This window comes from Podarcis muralis, chromosome 2 (assembly GCF_964188315.1).
Source record: "Podarcis muralis chromosome 2, rPodMur119.hap1.1, whole genome shotgun sequence".
Classification (NCBI taxonomy): Eukaryota; Metazoa; Chordata; class Lepidosauria; order Squamata; family Lacertidae; genus Podarcis; species Podarcis muralis.
In genome coordinates, this window is record NC_135656.1 from 99,030,573 (window position 1) to 99,053,527 (window position 22,955).

Here is a 22,955-nt window from a genome sequence, read left to right on the forward strand (position 1 = left end):
GCTGTAGAACAATTAAATGTGTATCTCATCTGTGGGTTGGTCAAGTAGCCCTGGGTGCTAGTCAGTCGGATGTATGATATTGAAACCTGATCTTTCCAATGTGACATGCTTCCATTTCTAACCTCCCCCCCCCCCTTGCAAAATTCCTGTATGGTTTGTAACAAACCAGTAAGAAATATGGATTAAAATAAATAAAACAGACAAGGGTGAAAACAACAGGACAAGACAGGCTTACAAACTATACAGTAATTACCGTATATACTCGAGTATAAGCCGACTTTTTCAGCACATTTTTAATGCTGAAAAAGCCCCCCCCCCCCCAATAGCTTATACTTGAGTGAGGGTCCTTTCGGGCTGCTCCTTCCTCCTCCGCCACCTTTGCCGCTGGTGGCGGCGGCGGAGGAACAAGCAGCCTGAAAGCAGCCCTTTTGGGCTGCTTGTTCTTCCTCCGCCACTGCCGCCACCACCAGGTTTGTGGTGTGGTGAACCGGCTTATACTCGAGTCAATAAGTTTTCCCAGTTTTTTGTGGCAAAATTAGGTGCCTTGGCTTATACTCGAGTTGGCTTATACTCGAGTATATACGGTATATGCCTCCATTTCTGAATGATCTAATAGTCTTTGTTACTCACTGGTTACTTAAGAAACAGCCCCAGCTTGGTGGATCTAGCTTGCATGTTTTTTTTACGAAGTGTCTCAAACAATTATGGAAGCAAGCAGGGTGAAAATAGTAATGTACCATTGACTAATAATCACTGTGTCTAATTCTTTCTCTCTCTCTGTGTGTGTGTGTGTCCTTCTGCAGCAGACTCTGGTGAACAAGACGAGCACAATACACACAGCACAAGAGATTCAGCTCCCCCATCTGTGAATAATAGCAGTATCACCACTGTTCCCACCACGGAACCTTCTCAGAAGCTCCCTCAATACCTACCTCCTTGTGCAGAGGAAAACTTGGGTCCTCTGCCTGAAAACTGGGAGATGGCCTATACAGAAAATGGAGAAGTCTACTTTATAGAGTAAAGAGATCATTTTCTTGTCTGTTCTTTGAACTTGCAGATAAACGAGAGAAGGGTTGAACTGTTGCCCCATTTTTGAGGCCGAACTAGACACAGTGCGGGCAGCCTTTGGGGCTTTTTTCTACTGGTTGGTGGTAGTGCTGGAAGTGGCAAGGAGTTAGGCAAAGGACGGCCAAGGGCTGCCATTCTCCTGGGGCCTGCAGGTTTCTCTCACTTGCGACTTAGAAGGGCATTGCACTGAATGCCATGCTATTAACCGCCACACATTGAACTGCAGTTTAACCGTAACTCATTCATGCTTATTCTGAAAACAAAAGCATAATTGTTGAGGAATTTATTTAGGAAACACTATTGTCTGCAGCAATCAAACTGTTTTGCCAAACAAACCAGAAGCTAAGTGAGCCCCTGTTAAATTCTCTGGCAGGTCAAAGCATCAACAGTTTGGCAGTAGACGGTAATGCATTGCACTTCTCAAAAGTTAGTCATCATTTCCCTCAATAGCAGACAAATCATAGTGTGGCAAGCTAAAAAGTTGGCTTCTCATTCATCACAAGGCCCAGAACCTTGTGAAGTTCTGCCACCGTTTGTCTTAGAAGCATCTTGTTTTCTCACTTCTGAAGGCTATCCAAATACTGTATAAAAATCCCTTTATCCCCTTGGGACATAAAATGTTTTGTACCTTGGCAGACCCCTTTTACTCCATTATTGTTAATTTGACTTGCTTGCTGGACTTCTATGCCCCGGTTTACCAGTTAGAGATTAATTGCCCTGGAGTGCACAAAAGAATTAAAACGGTTTTTGCCTTCTGTATTGCGAGGGTGGGTAAAGTAGTGTGTGAAACAGCGACCTTCCACTCCCGCTTTCATATCGCCAATAATCTATGGCAGGGATTGTGAAGTCCATCCTTTGAGAACGGGTCTGCTGTTTAGTAGTGAAGTCTTCAAAGGTACATGCCCCCACATAATTTCAGAGGAGGGTTAGGTTGTGTTGCAAACTCCCTTTGAGACTTGCGGAAGGAACTGTGCCATGCTATTTAAATTGATACTGGAACCGGAATGCTATATGTAGTTCCCTGTTTGTCAGCGGGGGCCGTGTTTGAGCCATCGAGGTTACTGAAAGGAAAGGAGGTGAATGATGTATTCGCTGCAAGAATTAGAATGCCATGCCTTTAGATGTGTCAGAAAGGTGACCAGGCGGATTGGTGGGGGTAGGGCAGTGGCGTAGGAAGGGGGGGTGCGGGCTGCCCCGAGTGTTATCACTGAGGGGGTGACAAATGGCAAAAATATGTGGGGGTTTTTTTTTAAAAAAAATAGGCTCACGACACTTTTTTAAAAAATAATAATAATTCCTTAACTCACCACACCCACCTTCCTACACTACTGGTAGCTAAGTGAGATATGGGGGGGGGGGGCACTGGGTGCCACACCGTGGGGCCTGCAGGGTGCCTGAGCCACGTGTCTTTCCTGAGGGGGAGGCGGTGGACGGACTGCCTGCAAGCTCCGTGCTGCTTTTTCAAGCAGCGTGGGGCATGCGTCTGCCTCAGCCGCCCTACAGCTGAGGGGGAGGCTGTGGAGAGGCGCCACGCAACATGCCCTGCCTTGGCTCGCCCCGCCCCCAGCTGCAGGACTTATGCGCTGAATCGGGCCCCCGAGCAGCTAGCTACGCCGCTGGGATAGGGGGAGCAGGATCATTGAAGGGCTGTGTTTACATCTGGCCTATCATATAGTGCCAGCCAGCTCAGAGGAGTGCCATGTGCACATTGCTAGCTCTGGTCCTGGCACTTTTCAGTAATGCCTTATCAGTGTAAAAGGCATTTCTTTAATCCGACCTGCTTCTTAGAGCTCGGATAGATCATGAGACTCTGAATCTCAGGGTTGTGGGTTCGACCCCCACGCTGGGCAAAAGATTCCTGCATTGCAGGGGGGGGGGGTGAACTGGTCCCTTCCAACTCTACAATTCTAACTCATCCCTCAACAATTTTCAAGTGGTCTGTAAGAGGAAAGATTTGCCCCAGATCATTCAGGAACACAGTCTGTGTGGGTAGGTCCATCCAAATGGGCCCACCACCATTGCATCTTCAAATATCATCGTTTCCCTTTTCTCCCTGTATTTTCAGAGACTAGACTGGAAGCCATGTCTTAGAAAGTTTAATTTTTATGCTCGGTTCTAAATGAAAATGGATTTAGCTCAGATGAGTCAAAGTGGTGGCCACAGGCTATTTTTCTGTCACTGATACTTTATTTTTAACAAAGGTCTCTTTTTCTTTTTTCCTTTTCTTTTTGGTTTGCAGCCATAACACTAAAACGACGTCTTGGCTAGACCCACGGTGCCTGAACAAACAGCAAAAGCCTCTAGAAGAATGTGAAGATGACGGTAAGGGAGTAAGCGCTGAAATGAAATCTGGAAAACATTTTGCCTAACTTAAGGTTGCAAAGGAATGAGTGGAACCGGATTCTCCTCTCAAAATCACAGCTGGTTCAGTGGGGCCCAGATTTGTATCATAATGCAGGAGGGGGGGGGGGTGCTAAACTATGTCCTTGGTACAGATTTCCCTTGCTGCGTATGTGCTATGTGTACCAGAAGCATTTTTTAAATGGCAACATGCAGGACAGAATCTTCCTAAGTTCTAGGTGGCATAATTTTTGTATAGCCCCTCAGCTATAGAATTCTGGCCTCTATAGAGACTCTGAAGGCAGACTTAGCTACAATGGCATTAGCAGAAGAAGCATCCTCAGCAATTGGCCAATTCAGCGAGCTCAGCTTGATAATTTTTCCTTGGAGATTTTTAAGCAGAGGTTGGATGGCCATCTGTCTTGGATGATTTAGCAGAGAATCCTGCATTGCAGGGGGTTGGACTAGATGACCCTTGAGTCCCTTCTATGATTTTTCCACTATAATCACCTTGCAGCTTTTCTGAGCTGGATATTATTACTTTTTTAAAAGAAGCAGCAGCAGCTAAAATCATAGCTACAGTTCTCCTGCTTTGAAAATTACTCTTTGGTGAAGCCACCGAAGAAGAAGAAAAAAAGGAAAAGACAATTTAATTCCATCCTTATAGAATCCTACAATTAGTCTGAAGTCACTGTATAATGCAGTGTATGGGATATTGCAGCTTCATCACTTCATTTTGATCCAATGGTCATTATTGCTTATCGTAGTGAAAATAAAAGGTGTGTATATATACGTTACTCCAATTTTGCAGTGTTATTTCCCAGCAGTTATTGAAATCATAAATCAGATTTGATATTTGCACCCCTTGAGACCTTCAGGATGCCAGCCAGTTTCCAACTCAAGAAACCCGGCTACTTTAATTTAACTTGGGAGAAGAAAATGGGGCATGTAACAGCAATTTAAAAAACAACAACAGGTAGAAAGTTGAGAGGAGAGAAAATGAAAGGGGCAGCAACACATGCCTGATTCTTAAGTTCATTTTAAAACAAAATGAAACAAAATGGTTAAACACCCTCAACTTAACTTGTAGGTCAAATTGCTATGTGTCAGGACCAAACTAGAGGTGATGGTGGCAGGCACAGTTATTCATACACTTCCCCATCCGCATATGAATCGGGTATTAAGGCAGCGCTGGGGCAAAAGTGATCTGGGAGAGGTAAGGTGAGGAAGGCCCAACTGCATGTCCCTTTGGAGCTTAGAATTAGACGCTTACAGCCAGGGCTGGCCTAAGACATTTTGACACCTGAGGTGGACCCCAAAGTGGTGTCCCCGGGGAAGAAGAGATCAGGGACGATCCACATGAGGAACAAGTGGAAGGTAGGGGAAAAGATCAACATTGACCGCCACCTGAGGCAGTCGCCTCAACTTGCCTCATGGGTGGGCTGGCCCTGCTCTCGGCCCTATTTATACAGGCTTCTGAACAAGCAGAAATGATGCTGCTACTCTCACATCTAGCCTGGCCCTTAGCTGATCGATGCATTAACAGTTGTTCTCCAGAAACTAGCAATCACAATTTTTTTGAAGTTGTTTCCAAAATGGCTTTTTAAGAAGCATTACCGTTATATTGAAATTTGTATTAAACCAGCCTGCGTGTAGGAGGTGTCCCTCCAAATAACGCACTCCCCACATTGCCCTACGCTAAGTAGTTTCTTTAACGCCAGCCTCCAGACCACATTTTTATGAGAAGCCTCAAGGCTGCAGCCCTGTGCTCCCTTCCCTCGGAGCAAGTCCTGCTGAATTCAGTTGGGCTTACCTCGGCATCGACATCTCCTGTCCTCTTGCACAAATCGGCCATTCCCATTTCAAAACTAGGGTTAACAAATAGGCGGTGAACTCCAGCAAATAGGCACAATTAATATATCCCAGTATTATAATTTTTAATGAGTAGACGTGTGATTGTACGGCAACTGCTTTATTAAGCAAATTTACTTTCTGCAGCCTATGGGGTAGCTAATGAATACATGCATCGGCAGGGGGTATAAATGTCAAAATACTTAACTGTTACTTTATTTTGATGTGCACCGTGATTTTCTTCTTTTTAAATTGTGAAGGATGTCCTGTGGAGCAAATGAAGGGAAATCCTTTTTTAAATTATTATTATTTCCAACTTTGAGTATGGGAATGTGACCTCAGTGAAATAACACTGGTAACTTTGCATGGTTTACGCATATGAGTATATAAAGGTGTGATTATGCTTTATATTGAATCAGGCCCAGTAGGTCAGCCTTTGCAAATCTGGTCCCGTGCTGATGTCTTGGACTGCAACCTGTGCTGACTGGGGCTGATGAGAATTGTAGTCCAAAACATCTGCGGGGCAACAGGTTGGTGAATCCTGCAGTAGTTCAGCTAGTCCACTGTGGTCTCCTCTGACTGACCCTGGTTCTCACTGGTGTTTCCCAGTGATACTCCTTGAGATCTTTGAGCTAGATGTGCCAGGAATTTGCTCTGGATTGTTACACATGAAAAAGTATGTTATTTGGGCCCTCCAACTTGGGCAAGTGTTTAAGAATCATGCAGGCCATTTTTTACAGGTATAACCATTAGAAAAATACATAACTGGACATAATTTTTGGATGCATTCACTGTCTGCCATATGGCAGCTATCTATTACCAGTTTTGAATTAATCTAACCACAAAATACAAATCTTTTTACGTTGACGTATCTCATGTTTGGAGAAATTCTGAGATTCTCTGGCTGACTTGTGCTAAACCGAATCCATTATTCTTTTATCAGTCATTTGCTTGCAAGTTTTATCATCTTTCATTTGCTGGCTGCAATTTTGTTTCTTGACAAAATGACATCCCCAGTCATTCATAACATTGTTAGCAGATGGAAATGGTATGCAATAAGTAAATGGATGATCAAATTACGCTTTATTTCATAGAAGCTCTCTGCAAGTGGTTGTCCCTTAATGCAACCATAAAGTATAAAGTAGGACTTTATACTTGAGGCATGTAGTTTCTAGAGTAGGACCAAAGTCCAATATGCAGCAATCAACACGTATATCAAACTCTTGAAGCACACCTGAATAACCAGCTTAATATTATCCATTTATTTGGCTTTGAAAAGGTAGCTGGATGGGTTCACCAACCTATGAGCATGGGCCCTGAGCAGTCTCAATTCATTCTAATGGAGTTCTGCTCTTCTTTAAGAACAAGCTGAACTGGACTGGGGTTTAGTTGTTAATTATTTGGGGACAAAAGAAGTGGTCGTTTAATTTAGATAATGTAATAGTTGAAGGTATACCAGCTTTCCTTTTGAGGCTCCAATTCCTTGCATGTGCAAGGGCTCTGAGTTAAGTACTGGAGCTCTGCCTAGTCACAAGGACTTTCCAAATGGGATATGCAGGCAGAGTCATCTTAGACTTTCCACCATTCACAAAATGAATGGGAAGCCCAAGTTCTAGATTTGGCAAATTAAACTGACAAGACCAGACAGCCCCCATTGAGCCGGGGGGCGGGGGCGGGAGGAGAGCAGATCCATGTTGTTAGCCTTTTGGAATGCAAAAAATAAAATATTTTCAGTATTATTGTCAGTGGCCACAGTGTCCCTCCTGACTAAGGTGTCGTGGCGTATGGGTTTGGGCTAGGTTGGTACAAAACCTGGTGTTGGTTCTGCTGTATACTGGAAGGAATTTCTTGCTTGGTGCTGGTGTCTGAATTTTTCTTTTAATTTTTTTCTATCTCACTTACTGCTCTTCCTTTGGAGAAGAAGGGGTACACACGGAGGAACTGGACAGTGAACTAGGTAAATCATCCATCTCTCATTTTTGCACCGTTGGTTGGACTGCACCGTTAACTGCTTTAACATCCTTTCCTTTGTATCACTTTTTTCTTCTTTTAATTTCAAGCAAGATCTAACATAGTCTTATCCAAAGGTGTTTTCTTTTCTTTGTTTGTTTGCTTGTTTTTGCTTAAGCATGTCATTTTCAAGCAGGGTTGTTGCTGTCCAGTAGATTTGTGGAGCCGTCAACCCTTTTCCCCCTACATGACTCTGGGTCAAATCCGGCTAAGTCATTGGACAAGCAGAATGACTTCAGCTCACACAATGTAAACTTCTCTGCCCTCTTCTGTTTCTGCAAGCCCCCTCGCTCTGCCCCAAATCTGCTCTGTATTGTTGGGGGAAATCCCAGAGCATTTGGGGTTGTGTATGTGCAGGGAGATGGAAACACCAGTGCAGAAACGGGAGTCATTCCACTCACTTAATGACTTGGTTGGATACAACTCACTGTTTGAAAGTGTTTCTGTGCTACAGGACATGTGTATATGCTTCTCATTAATGCTAACTACTATTGCTTTTATATTCAGTTCGCATTTGAAGTTGGGTACTTGATTTGTGAATCTAACAGTAGTCTGGAATGCCGCCATAATAGTGTAGGGTCCAGTGCTTGCATACAGATTGCTTTCTGCCATGACTCAACTTTGTATCATGCCCTCTCTTGCACCCACTTTTTTTTTTGGGGGGGGGGGGGTATCTGTGGTTCCACACGGCCTAAACCGCACCTGAAACTGCCAGAACTCTGTATATTTCATCAAGCTTGCTCTTAGCATTGGGGATTAAGAATCCAGAAGCGATTCCAGAAATTAGGCAGAATCTGGATTACAAGCCTGGTTCTATTTCCAGAGTATGGCCCTTTCTAACCCTGATGAGCTAGACTAGATCTGCAGCTGGCATGGTTGTGATGCCATCATCGTATCTCTGAAACCATCAGGCAATTATATCTTATTGCTTCGTCCCCCATCCACTATTAGACACTTGATTGCGTTTGGATGTAATGATGGCTACAAACCATAGTTAGGGAGGTTTGTTTGTGAATGAATTGTGTGCTTGTGTTCGCTTCCCAAGCAGGCTCCGCTTTGTTCTCTGAGTGGGGAAAACAAACCATGGTGTGGCTGGGTAGCACCTGCAGCTGAACCAGTGCTTGCAGTTTGTTCGAGATGGCGTGTGGTTTGCTTTCCGACTCAAGGAAGGGAGGAGCAGAGAGTTGAGTGCAGCATCAGACACCTCCTCCACAGACTTGATTTGCCTAGCTCTCCCTGAAGTCTCTTTGTTGTACGCTGCATCCGTTTACTGCACAACAGTTAGTCCTTCACTGATACATCAGCCACGAGTGTAGCCTTTCTTTAAAGCATATTAGGAAACATGGTTCTCCTACAATATGTTATCACCCTTTCAAAATGTAGCTCAGCAGCTGCAGTGTATGAAATGGCAGGCTGTGCACTGTGCAGTGTCTTAGTATTCAGACACATGCATTTGTGTGTGTGTGTGTGTGTGTGTGTGTGTGTGTGTGTGTTTACTAAGGATAAAATGCTTCCAGTCCCACTTAGAGAATGAACTTTTTCAGAATCCAAGGAGGAAGCTGATCCCTTAAGACTGACAGCATTGGTAGCTTACTCTAACAAAATGTTAACAAGGCAAATATAAATACAGTGGTATCTCAGTTTACATACGCTTCAGGTTACAGACTCCGCTAACCCAGAAATAGTGCTTCAGGTTAAGAACTTTGCTTCAGGATGAGAACAGAAATCATGTTCCGGCAGCGCAGCGGCAGCAGGAGGCCCCATTAGCTAAAGTGGTGCTTCAGGTTAAGAACAGTTTCAGGTTAAGAACGGACCTCCGGAACGAATTAAGTACTTAACCCGAGGTACCACTGTAGAGCAAAATAGTGATACACTTAGGACAGGTACCCAAAAAGAGGAGCTGCCTCTGGCACTTAGGGTTATAGGAAGGTTTTCAACAAACTTCTTTTTCCCCCCTCAGAGTAGAAGCATTCAAATCAATAAACGTGTATACTCAATAAACAGATGTCCACTGAGTAAAACAGAAGTTGATTTCCACCGAACATGTTTTAGAGATTTGGGATACAATGCAACGTTGCGCTTTTACAAATGTTCCATCTGCACAAACCTATCTGCATATCAAGCATATCCGCTTGCCAGATGGAGCAATCCCCCTTATGTTCTGAGGGGTTCTCCCACCCCACCCACCCTGAGCCAGTTTCAGGGGGAGCAGAGGCTGGGAAAGCCCCCTTGCGCAAGTGGAAAAACCCTCACGCATATCTTCTGCTGACAGGGTTTGGCGGGCGCACCCTGCCCTTTTGACTTGTTCATCTCCCACTTGTGGGTGTTCTGTTTGCTTTTGATATTCATTGAGCCTTCTACTTCATGAACAATTCTTCTTCCATATGCTGAGCAGCAGGCCTGCTTTGCAGCGTGCGCCCCGGTGTTCGAAGCACTAAACTCTATGAAAGGTGAAAGAGACGGTTCACGTTTCCAAACGCTCTAGGACAAATGTTGGAGAGCTGCAGCTGGTCCGTGGCTCTCTGGCAGCTCAGCTGTGCGCCCCTGACTATTTGGAGCTTGTACTACTTTATCATTCACTCATTTGTTATATTTCTAAATATACATCCCAAAGGGATCTCATGGTGCTGTGCAGCAAGCAGTAAATACTGTAACACGGCATATATATTAAAACATGGGTAGGCAAACTAAGATCCGGCCCAATCGCCTTCTAAATCCAGCCCACAGACGGTCCAGGAATCAGTGTGTTTTTACATGAGTAGAATGTGCCCTTTTATTTATTCGTGGGGCATAGGAATTTGTTCATCCCCCCCAAAAAAATATAATCCAACCCCCCACAAGGTCTGGGGGACAATGAACTGGCTGCCTGCTAAAAAAGTTTGCTGACCCCTGTATTAAAACCAACCTGAGGCCTGGGAGCCGGATGCGGCCCATTCGCCTTCTAAATCCGGCCCGCAGACGGTCCGGGAATCAGCATGTTTTTACATGAGTAGAATGTGTCCTTTTGTTTAAAATGCATCTCTGGGTTATTTATGGGGCATAGGAATTCGTTCATTTGCCCCCCCCCCTCCAAAGAAAATATAGTCCGGCCCCCCACATGGTCTGCGGGACGGTGGACCGGCCCACGGCTGAAAAAGGTTGCTGACCCCTGCCTTAACGGTTAGAAGTCATGGTGAACAAAGCAAGGCTCAGTCCACCCCTTCCCACATGCTTGACCATCTTTTTTTAAAAATGGCAGTGTTTACATCTGCAAAAAACAACAACACTGATACAATCATGGCCAGTCTGCTTGTCACACATGTTACTAACTAGCCATAAGTTTCTTCAGGGTGAGGACAACCAAAAATGCCAACGTCACTACCTTCTGTGTGTTTGAGCATGGGCAGAAAGAAGTAAAGTAACATATCAGTCAGTCAATCTCGGTTGGTTCGAATGTGGTGCTGATAACGCCAAGGTTGCAGGTTTGATCTAGTCCAGGAGGTGATGCCCAGATGATCCTCAGGGACCCTTCCAACTATGTTTCTGTGATTCTACGAATCGTTTTGTTTGTATGCCACCTTTCCAAAACCAAAACCACGCTCAAGGCGGTGTACCACATCCAAAAATTGCATAACTACAAACAGAAGAGTAGTCGTAAACCAAACATCAAAAAGTACACAACAAAATTGATCAATTTCCACATAAATCATAATAAGATGCAAAATAAAGATACAAAAAAGAAACAGCAGCAACCCCACCAATAAAACCCAGTCGACGTATGAGAAGTTTATTCTCCAATTGGCTTTGCAATTCCCCCAATGTTGCATGTGCGTCTTTCCCCCCCCCTAAGTGTGAATTTCCAGAGAAGCCACATGCAAACCTGTGCACACCTGTTAAAATGCAAATCATTCAAGGCAGAAAGAAAACAAAAAAAAGAAAGAAAGAAAGAAAGAAAGAAAGAAAGAAAGAAAGAAAGAAAGAAAGAAAGAAAAGCTTCTTTTTTTGGTAATGTTTTAAGTGGCAACCTTTCACCTCGGTGGTGGATTATCAACAACATTGCTTACAATTTCAATATTGATGTTTGTTTTTGGAATTTAGCACTTGTTTGTCAAAATGCTTCAGATCAAAAAGGCAAAGAAAAGGCAGGGACAAATCTCTCCAAGGTGAATTTTAATAACATTTTATTTGGTACATTTTAAAAAAAAAATGGCACAGGTACTAAACACGGAGACCAAGAGCTGATTTCTCTCTTCAGTGACATTCCAGCCAGCTTCAACTTCCACATTTTGGAAGTACTTTGGACACCCAGACATTGATGTTAAAAGAGATGTAATATCTTTGAAGCACTTTTAAAGCCCAGATCTTAAGCTCACATGTGACTCTAACAAAGGGGGGGGGGGAAACATATTTTGTTCGATTTTCTTTGGTGAAGGATTGCAGAGGAAAATTTGGGTCTTCTGAGAGGCAATTTTACTGCCTTCTAATGCTGTACCCAAAAAGCCCTTGTTTCTGGTCTGCAGAAAAGACCAGTTTATCATTCTTGCCAAGTGTTTCCTTTCTTGCACATTCACCTCCAAACCACTCCTCCTCTACCCCCAATCAGCACTGGCTTTCCTTTCCTTTCTTTATATCTCAAGGAATCCAAAGATGCTTCAGAAGGATAGCATTAAAAAAAGAAGAAGAGAGATGTGGGATGGGGAAGTTGGAGGGAAACCTGCCTTTTATTTGCAAACAAGGAACATGTGGAGCAGAACTCATTAAATAATTTCTCTTGATTTTCAGCCAGTTTCCGCATTGCAAACATACATTTTGAGTAATTAGCCCATGTGTGTTTATAAGGGTTTCATTGCTGTTCAGTCTGGAGCTATTTGTGTCCTTATGGCATTGTAGCTGGAGCCTGTCAATAGCACACTGGATAACTGTTTCATGTTGCGCAACCGTTTGGTTGTACAAGCTACAAAATAGGGTTTGGGTGTTTTTTCTTTCCTTTTCAAGGCTGCAATCCTATATGTGCTTCCTAGGAACAAGTCTTATAGGGATGTCCTTCTAAGTAGATGTGCATATATGATGTGCTGTTAAAACTAATGCTCGTTTCACAAACATTGCTTCTTGCTGTGGTCTTAGAATAATTCTCACGCTGGTTATTTTTTACCATTATAGGTAAGCTCAATGAAATGGTCTGATTCTGAAAAAGACACTGATGCTGAGCATAGAGTGTCTCCTTACTCTCTCTGTCTTTCTTTGAATTCACCCTATCAGTTTAGGAAGAGCCCATGGTTAAAACCCTATTTGGAGTGTGCTATGTCAGAATTCAGGTGGGGAGTGTGTGTTTTAATATTCCCTGCTGAGGATGAGAAAAAGGATGTTGGACTAGATCAGCATTTCCGAAACTTGGGTCTCCAGCTGTTTTTGGACTACAACTCCCATCATCCCTAGCCAGCAGGACCAGTGGTCAGGGATGATGGGAATTGTAGTTGGAAAAACAGCTAGAGACCCAAGTTTCAGAAAGACTGGACTAGATGGATGTTTGGCTTGCTCCAGCAAAGTAATCCTTGTTTTGTATTCACATCAAAAACTCCCTGCCTGTGAAAGCTTGACTTATTGAGGAGTGTAGCTCTGATCCAAGACTGCCTTCCTGGTGTTATTGGACTGCAACTCTCATAACCCTTGCTTGCTTAGGGCTGATGGCAGCCAAAGTCCAGCAACTTGTGGATGGCACCACATTAGCTAACTCTTAAGAACCTAACATGTTGGGGATGGTTTTAATAAACGTTATATATGTATGTAGCTTTGATTTTTTTTCAATGTTTAATTGTATTTTTAGTGGTTCTTATTTTTGTCTGTAAGCTGCCTTGAGTCCCATCGGGGAGAAAGGCGGGGTATAAATAAATATATTACAGTAATAAGATGAACCTGCAGGATCAGGTCGGTGGCTTAGCATCCTGTTTTCACAGTGGCCAACCAGATACCCTTGGGAAGCCTGAAAGATGACCATGAGCATTGTGCACACCTAGGAGTCCCAGCAAGTTTGAACCAACTTTTGCTATACACAATGGGTCCTCCCCCCCTCCAATATGGGAAGTGTTCAGTCAAGTAACCCTCCCCACCCCTACCTTCTCAAGTGGAGTATCAGGAGCTTTGTTCAAAATGAAACCTCTCTTAGTCCTGGCTTGTGATGCTCACATAAACTGGGGAAAGCAAAAGTGATTCATTGGAAAAGGTTTCCTGTGAGCTGGAAGAATTGCTCTTATCATTCAGACTACACAGCCCACACAATTGCCCTCATCTGTATTGTGTCCACAGAGGACAAATGATGGATTCGTGTCTTCTGAGGTTGTTCATGGCTGCCTTTCGAAGAGGATGGCACATCCCATCCTCCTTAAAGCTATTAGGCACTGTACCCAAGTTAAGCTTTTTCCGCCCCTTCTTTTTTTTAAAAAGGTAGCAATTTGCTTCTGATAAGTAGAGCTTCTTCAGAGCAAATCTCATGTTTTGGTGCCTGTGGCCCTTTTGATGCGCCATTCTCTCTTATCGAGAGCAGGAGAAAACAAAACAGACAAGTTAAAAAAGCAAACTCCGATGTACGCTCAAATGGTTTTTCTTCATTGACTAATTATGCTTATAGAAGTATTTACGCCTCCAGCTTTGCAAACCTGCAGGCGTGGAGCTCTTAGCTTTTCCTGAGCAATCTTCCTTTTGCTGCATTCCCCCACCCCGCAGTTGTAAAACTGAAAATTACTTTAAGGTGCGATTAAGGGATAATGATTTTGTGACAGGTTTTGCAACATGATAAAATGACTGCACGTGCACAGAGATTTATGCTGTCAGCACCGGGATTCTGATCCCTTTCAGTTGTGATAGAAATGTGAAGTGCTTAGATAGAGCTAAGAGACAATTGCTGCAAGTTGGGCCACATTAGCAGTTTGCTAGGTGCTGCGGGAGGATCTGCCTTTTGGGGGGGGGGTGTTCACATGGACATCAGCTGAACATGTTGAAAGACACCGGATCATGTGACGTTGCTGGGAACGCTGCCCCTATTTTGCAATATAATTGTGTTACTCTCTATTGTAAAGAATTTCAAAAATCTCGCTCTGCAGACATAGCTAATGAATATGAGCCTGCCGTCATTTGATCCTTGTTTCAGGGCCCTGTTACCTTCTGGGCTCCGTAAGCCTTTTTGCCTTTAAATGTCCACCCAAATGCATTTTGACAGCCATAACAAAAACTTCTGACACCGAACTAAGTGCTGCACGAAAGCTCCCAGGAGATTGACCTGTGAAAGCTGATGCTGTACCTTAGGACTCTTGGGCTTGCATCCAGCGAAGCTATTCCTATTAGTGGCAGGGCACCCCACTTGCACAAAATGACATATTCAGCCCACATGCCTCCTGTGCATTTGGGGAAAGGGATCACCAGGAGAAGAAAACAAGAAGTTCTGTTGCACAGGTGGGAGTCCTTTGCACTAAAGGAATGACATATTTGCATCTTGGTTCATTTTACTGCAACAGACTACCTTTTTGGGTAAAAGAGACTGTGTGTGCCTCACCCTTTAAGCTGCACAATGTGTCCTGAGAAGCCATTTCCATGAATGTGTTGTCCAGTGAGTGAATAGATTGTTTTAAAAAGCGTATTCTTAAAAGTTGCATGTAATCTAGGATTGCAGCAAGCGTTATGTGAAAACGTAGTTGGGGGCAGCGGGGAGGATAAATCTGCAAGTGAAAGTAAAATGCTTTAAATAAGTAATATTCATTTGTTTCCAGAACTACCTACTGGTTGGGAAAAGATTGAAGATCCTGTATATGGTGTCTACTATGTAGAGTAAGTAACTTTGTCGCCGTAATGATTTTTATGTGACCCTTAACACGCTGCAGATAGCAGCATCCAACCACTCTGTGGAAATCCACTAGAGCTGGGCATTTGTCACTGGAAATTTAGCCACCTTGAGTGATTTATCGTTAACAGGCTGTGGTGCTATGTGCCAATAGGTAGCTAGCAGCATAAAACTGCAAATACTTGGCTCTTTCTGTAGTATGGATGTTTGAAAAGGGAAAGAGAGAGAGGAGGGTACCTCATGCATTGCTCTTGTGCGCCCCCTAGTGATAATTAAGGGAGAAAACACAAATTCAGCCTCAGAGAAACTCCATTTCCTGTATGCTTTGGAATGATATACTAGCGGTCTGGTGTAACCTGTTTAATGAAAATGAGTATTGAAAAGAGTTGCTGTGAAATGAAGACAATACAGACCTCAGTTTTAAGTCCTGGGTTCCTAAGTAAATGCCAGTTCAGAAACATTGCCTGTGTCTGAAAAGCAGGGGCACAGGATTTGCAGATTCACTATCTGAATATGGCAGCAAACTGGCATTCTTAATGACAGGAATCTTCTTAGATTAACTGAACTGGGTCACAGTTTTTGGCTTTAATTCCTGCTTTTGCTAGCGTTGCAGTGTAGCCAAAATGACTACTGTGACTTTATTCCAAATGTGTGGAAACAAACATTACCCAGAAGGAATCCTGCAGTGAGCAGGGGGGGGCAGCATTTTTACAAGGACGACTTCCTTCTCCCCCCCCCCACCCCCCAATTCTGCCTTGCTCTTGATTTAGACGGCAGCTCTCTCCCTTAAGAAATTGAGATTCCATTTTAGTTTCATTGCTAACCCCCACAAGAATGCATATTTAATTAAATGTACGAATGAATAGATGAGCTCCCTGGTATCTCTCAGCTCACAGTGTTTTCTTTAGTTGGAAGAGTTAACCTTTCATGGTGTATGTTTGTTGTTTTAACTCATGGCCTCGGTGCCTTGGACTCCAACGTTAGCAAACCGTATAATTAAAACATGACATTTATTTCGCTGGAGACATCAAGGGGAAATATTTATCTTTTCTCTTTCTTTTTCCTTTTTCTTTTTTTGCTATTAAACACCATACTAAGAAATCTCTCCAGTATCTTCCAACCCACTGTGTGTGTGTGTGTGTGTGTGTGTGCGTGTGAATGCATGGTGCACAAATAATCCATTTATATTACGTCCTCTGCTTCAGTGAAAAATTGGCTGGTAACATGAGAAAGCAGCATAAGAGAAACAATGGTTTGGGATCTAAAGAGCTGGTCTGTAGCACTGGACACATGTGCTTGGGCCTCTTAGTTCTTCCCTTTCCACAACAGTCCCGTGTGCCTGAACCCCTAAAAACAGGGCATTTCCCCTCCCTAAAAAAAAGGGGGTAGATCACTGTCAGATTTTAATGCTGAAAGTAGATTGCAATCCCTCAGGATTTGGCCACCCCTGCTCTAAGCGATGATCACAGCATGCAGGGAAGAATGTATGAGAGAAGGCAGACATTAAGTTACCCTAGTTCCAAGTCCTCTGGTACTTAAAATGTTAACACCAGCTCCTTGAACAGATAGAAAGTGGTAGTCATGCTGGCCACATGACCCAGAAGCTGTCTGCGGACAAACGCCGATTCCCTCGGCCTATAGAGCGAGATGAGCGTGCAACCCCAAAGTCGTCTGCGACTGGACAAATCAATGCAAATCTTAGAAAACTGGCATGGTAGAATCAAAATGTCTAGCATCTGTCGGCATCCTGTTTTCAACCTTTGGTAGCCGTTTTTAAACATTTTTCGGTGGCAACCCCACACAGCGCGTGTTACAGTGGTCGCATCGTCTGAAGGCCATTGGAGGTATGTCTGAGTTTGTCAGGGTGGACTGGTTGACAAATCAGTTGAAGCTGGAATAAGGAGCCTTTTACAACTGATGCCACCAACACATTTAACAGCGCTGGGTGAAGGAGCACACCCAAGCCACAAACCTGAACTTTCTGGTGGACTGTAACCACACTCAGAACATGCTACACCTGCTTTAGACAGTACACAGACTGCCAGCAGTTCTGTTTTGTGACTGCCTTATGCTTCAGCCTGTTCCACCCCATCCAGTCTTTGATGGCTACCAATGAGCAGCAACTTTGCAATGAGAGAGAGAGAGAGTTGGGTGCCATCAGCATACTGATGGCTCTGCAGCCCAAATACCTAGATGCGCTCCCCCAGCAGCTTCATTTAGAGGTTAAACACCGTTGTGCCAGCAAGACGGAGCCTTGCAGAACCCCATTAGCCACTGGCCAAGGAGAAGAGCAACAACCTACCAGATCCACTCCTTTGGGCCTGTCTCCCAGGAATGCGACTTCAGCACTGAACCCCTAACTTACACTCAGAAGGATGCCCATGGTCGATGGTACCAAAAAACACTGGGAGAACCAACAGAGTCACACTTCCACTGTAGATCATAGAACATCCATATCAGTTTCCATACCAAAAGACCAGCAGGCTGAAATCTATATATGATAAACCCACAACTTGTGCTTGCTTTACTTAACACAATCACAACTTTATGCTGCTGGTGGTGGTGGGAGGACAAATAAATGAATGCAGAGTGAGAGAAGCCCACTCTCCATTTATTTTATTTCATTTTCCCACACACCCAGTGGCTTTTCCTCACTTACTGGGCTTTGGGAAGGCAGTACGAGGGCTCCTGACAGCGTTCCAGAGCCTGTGTGCATCCTTCCTAAAGCCCCGTGCTTTGATTACTGGAATCTGGGGAAGTCACGGGTACCAACGTGACTTTCCTGCAACCTTCTCTGACCCCAGTAAACACCCCTCAGCCTTGCAGTTCCAGGGGTTCCTGACTTTGCACAGCTGTGCCTTTGCGCACAAACCCCCACAACGGACCCCTTGTATAAGTGGCAGGCCCGCTGTTGTTCATTTCGCCAGAAAACTCCTGGAGCTAGAAAGGTAGGATTCACACAATTCTGCTTTTCACACTGTAATTTCACTTCTCCCCCGATACCCTGATCATTTGATGCATCACTATATTGCTGTTCTTCTGGGATAGCTTTTTTCAACACACATTATTTAGATAGGGAAAATATATTGCATAATGAGACTATCAAATTTGATGAATAGTATGAATTCATGTTCAGGATAATACAATTCCAAGCTTGTCTATTGTCATTTCCTCCCATTTCCACAGTTGGTTTTTTCCTCCTTATCCGTCCATTCCTACCTCCAAGTAGGATCAACATATATGTAAGAGTTGTGTGGATGATGAAGCAAGCAATAGGTCTGATAAGGTCATACTGATACTTTTTCACTTTTGCCTTAGTCTTTTTTTTAAAAAAAAATGACTGAATATAGCCACCAGGCCTATTGCTCCTAACTGCTAACCATGAACCCGAGACCCTCCATGCTAGTGGCAGTTTAAGCACACGGAGAGAATACTCATTTTGCGTATGCATTCATTCTCTGCCATGATGCACATACATCCACATGTACCCTTATATCTAATTTTCCTAGTATTTCAACCCATTATAAACACTTCAGCTGACTTTTCTGGCCTTTTCCTGCTTGTTCCAAGGCCTTCGTCCTCGTCAGAGATGGCATTAGTAACCTATTTTGAGGAACTGCCGAGTGCAGTTAAGAACTAAGACAAAACTTTATCACCATTCACTCACTGTTTTGCATTTGTGAGATTTGGATTATCTTCAGCTGGAAGGCTTACATCTTTGTTGTCTAAGATCCATTTTCAGTATAGGATGGTAAGGCATTATTTCTCACACTGAGGTTTTGGAGAGGGGTCTAAACATTGTTTGCATGTGTGTGTGTTTGTGTGTGTGTGTGTCTGTGTGTGTGTGTGGTAGGGAAGCAGACTTTTCAGTTAGTCAGCTTTGTTGCCTGTACAGCTGCTTCTCATATACCAGGGATGGGGAGCCTTTTCCAGCTTGAGGAACACCTTGCATTTTGGGGAACCCCCAGGGGTGGGCAGGGCCAGAGGCAAAAGGGGTTGGAGCAACAGGCGCATGCAGTTGGCTGCATCCCAACCATGCAAATGCCAACAGTTTTAACACCCATACATGTCTCCACATGCAGAAAACAAGAGGCATCGTCATAGTTCAAGGACACCTTCTAGCCAAGAGAAACAGCTTAGAGAGGGCATGGAGCAGGGCCGATGAGCAGCGTGGCCTGAAGCGGGGGGTGGATATGTGGCCTGGAGGTCTGCATTTGTTCCCCAGACCTGAGCCTTGCAACCTCTTCCATCTACCCCTTCCAGCAACCCAATGGAGTACAAGGACTCACTGAAGGCCAGCTCCAAAGCATGCATAATAGCAATGTGGGGGCTTGCTAGACTTAGATTAGCGAGGTCTTCCCCAGGAGGCATTATCTGCATTTGAGCAATATGTACATCCTCTGAAGGAGTACTTCATACTTCACAAGGCTGGCGTTTTCCAAGACCAGGAACAACATTATCCTTCACACTGACACCAGCTCATATGTTCATAATATGCAAGTCCAAAACTGGACTTGCGCCTCCCATGAGAAGCTGCAGAAGAGCCAACAACGGCTGTATTACTCATCTGGTGCAGCTACCAGGGGAGGTTTATTCTTTAGCTGGAGGAAGGGAATGGACTTTTTCCTTCCAGTTCCATCCATCTGTGTGCCAATAGGGAAAGCAGTTCTGCTCATTCTTCCTATTTGCTCTGCATGGCCCCACTTGGGAAATGGGAGAGAATGACAAAGAGAGTTACGAATAACCTCACGTGCCCTCACCCACCAATGTCTGGGGTGGAAGGTCTGGGTCACAGCACTGGAGTCCCACAGAGGCTCAAGAAGGGGCTGCTGGCTTGCAGGGACACGGAGACTCTCATGAATCGGCCCAAGCCCTGTTCTTCATAACTGATAGGAAACCTGGGAAGCTTTTATTTCCTTCACATTTATTGCACTCATTAAATTAATGTCGCTCTGTCAAATGCAGCCCCTCTCCCTAATAGCTTTTTTTTAACATTGCGAACTTCTATTACGAGCCGAGCCAAAAGAAATCTGAGCTGGACCCTGTGAGTGCAATGCTGTTGTTTGATAATAGTTTTTGTTTATATATTCTATAACTGCTACAAGGACTGGAGTCCAGATGGACATGAGGGTAAACTTTGCATTGGGCTCAAGGTTTGTATCCAAAGAATTAATGTGAATAACGCACAGGCACAAACACTGGAGCAATAGGGGAGGCCTGTCTTTCAGCATTTAGCTTATAAGGAAACCTGCACTGCTCTTATACTTTGTGGCTCAAAAGCTGCCAGGGTGCCCTTGATGAAGTGCTGGCAGCCTTGTCTCCTCCCTGCCACGGTGCCCCACAGCCTTGGCAAGTGCAGTGATACAGGTGCCACTCCAGCCATTCACACAGCGCCTTAAACCTGTTCCATCGTGGTGCTTCAAAAAGTCTAGGGCCTGATCCTACCCACCACCGCACCATCATAGCAGATCAGGCTCTAAAATTGCATCTGATTGCATCCAGCCGATCCCCAGGTTTTCACACTTTCCCATTGTTTTCAATGGAGCTGTGCCAAAGGCAGACAGACACCGATTGTGTTTCTTTTTCGTTGGGTCAACCAGGCACGGCCATGTGGTAATTCAGGAAGTGCCAGTCGGGCTCTAGCTCAGGTTCGTTGAAAACAATGGAGCACCCCAGGGAAAATGAACATGCTCAAAAGAACTCTTGCCTTTGGAATCACGGAGCTGTGTTTTGTTTTTTGTTTTTGTTTTTTAAGTAACCTATAAGCGAGATCTCCAAGTGGCTGTAGCAAGACTACTAATGGCTTAAAGTTATTGGCTTAACTTTTTGATAACAGAGTTGCTTTGTTCTTCTAACCTTTTCACAGGTGTTTTTAATTTTCGGCCATCCATCCTTTATTTATGTGGCAGACTTTGGAGTCCCCATATGCTGATTTTTTTTTGGAGATTTCTGCTAGGGTTATTAACTCGCAGCGATAGTGTCCGTGGCTTGTTTGTGGTCTTTCAGCTAAGCCTCTCTGCAGTCCGCTTTTGCAAAGTTTATTCCGGAGCATTTATAAGTAGCTTGCATGTACTGTGATGATATAGCATGTTGTTCAGATATCTTAGAGATATCGCCGCCGTATTAAACTCTGCTGAACCCAAAAATGGCTGCACATCTGAGAATCGGATGACTGTCTTGCATGGACTCTCCTGCCTTAATATCATTGTTCGCAGATAAACTGCTACTTTAGAGTATTTGAAAGAATTAGCCTTACCTCTTCAAGATGCCATGCCAGATAAGAAGCTGTGAACATTTCCCCACCCCTTTAGAGCAGCTTTCTGACACATAGTCCACAGGTCTTGCATTTGACTTCTCTCCTCCCCCTGCCACGTTTCTGTTAGAGGAGTCTTTGAGCTTGCTTAAGGTTTCTTTTTCTTTTCTGTTTTCGCCAAGTATTCCCTTATTTAACGGCGATCTTTCTTTTTAGCCACATCAACCGGAAAACACAATATGAAAACCCAGTTCTGGAAGCTAAACGGAAGAAACAGCTTGAGCAGCAGCAGCAGCAACCACCACAACCACCAGAAGGTTGGCAACTACTCTGCAAAATTGTCAGGGTTGAAATATTTGCTAAACACCACATGTACTTCCTTAAGGTTTCGTATTGTTTAATTATTGAATTCCTGGCTAGGCCCAGCTGCCCTTCCACACAGAGCCAGGCGCAGTTGAAGAGAGATAACAATGCATGGACAGAAATACACCAGAACTGATTAATAATCCTGCAAAAACCAGTCCCAATATAACTACATTTGCCTCTATTATGAAATATATGCAGCCTTTGCAGAGTCCCCATACAGAGTCCTGCAGGTTGTGATTTATCTATCAAGAGTATACTCTTCTGAGAGCATCCCCTGGCAGCTTAGCACAAGCCAGCGAAATGGCAGGTTCCCAGAACTGCATACCACGGGCTGTAACCAATATTTGTCACTCACAGTTTGTTTTGCAGAGGCAAACCATGAGCCTGGGTTTGGACATAATGCTAAGCCAAACCACGGCTAAGCCCCAAACAGCAGAATCAGTGGGGAGTGCAATAGCTACGATCTTCGCTTTGGGAACCCACACGTCTGTTCATTCACGTTGGCGTCGCATTGCTTGCATTTGTGCAAACTGAGCCAGCATATTTAGAGTGTCTTTACTCTATTGGTTTATTGGGTTAGGATGCATAGTAGAATACAGAGTATATGTGAATAGACGCTGACGGTTCAGATATCCTTTTTGTTTTAATGCGTAAATGCTTCAAGCAGCTGACCATTATTGCAGCACCCAATGACAAAATTGCAGGCATTAGGAAATAGAACAAGCAGGAAGCTGTCGTTGAAAATGGCTGGCCCTCCCTTCAGTGTCTGTGGATGAGAAAGAACTTGTCTAGTTCCTCAAGTTGCTGCTGTGTGTTCACCATAGGCAAACCAGTGAATACTTTCAGGGGGGAAACTGATATGTGCAACTGCTTTAAAGCACAGAGCTGCTCCAGAAATAATGCAAGTGCGACGCAAGGCATTCTCTCCTGTGTTGATTTCAGTATCCATGATCTAAAGTTCCAAATGCAAAGGATGCAAACCCATGTGGGTGTTTGCGCAAACCCATCCAATGTGGACAACTGAGAGGTGGCCAAAGAAAGATCAGTGATTGCAATGAACAGAGTCCTGTGGCACACATTTTGCAGGCAGGAAGCCCAGCTTCAATCACTGGCATTTCCAGGTGTGTGCCGTTTGTTTTTTCAAGTCATATCAGGAAGAAACATCTCTGCGAGAGAGCTTGGAGAGCAGCTACCACAGGTGGTAGGACCAAGCTAGATAAAGCAGTGGTTTACCTCTGTTTGAGATAGCTTCATAAT

At 44.2% G+C, this 22,955-nt stretch overlaps 1 protein-coding gene across 27 annotated transcripts in view; it reads left to right on the forward strand.

Moving 5' to 3' along the window:
- The window catches only part of MAGI1 (membrane associated guanylate kinase, WW and PDZ domain containing 1), a 472,724-nt gene that overhangs the window by 364,519 nt on the left and 85,250 nt on the right, over positions 1 to 22,955 (forward strand). For 10 of the 27 annotated variants that reach the window (XM_028719473.2, XM_028719463.2, XM_028719474.2 and 7 more), the window contains 6 exons: positions 804 to 1,017; positions 3,308 to 3,390; positions 7,181 to 7,216; positions 15,009 to 15,066; positions 20,185 to 20,232; positions 21,549 to 21,649. In XM_028719473.2, coding sequence (XP_028575306.2) covers positions 804 to 1,017; positions 3,308 to 3,390; positions 7,181 to 7,216; positions 15,009 to 15,066; positions 20,185 to 20,232; positions 21,549 to 21,649 — 540 coding nt within the window. The remainder of the gene's footprint in view (positions 1 to 803; positions 1,018 to 3,307; positions 3,391 to 7,180; positions 7,217 to 15,008; positions 15,067 to 20,184; positions 20,233 to 21,548; positions 21,650 to 22,955) is intronic. The other 17 variants (XM_028719477.2, XM_028719479.2, XM_028719481.2 and 14 more) reach the window with 5 other exon arrangements.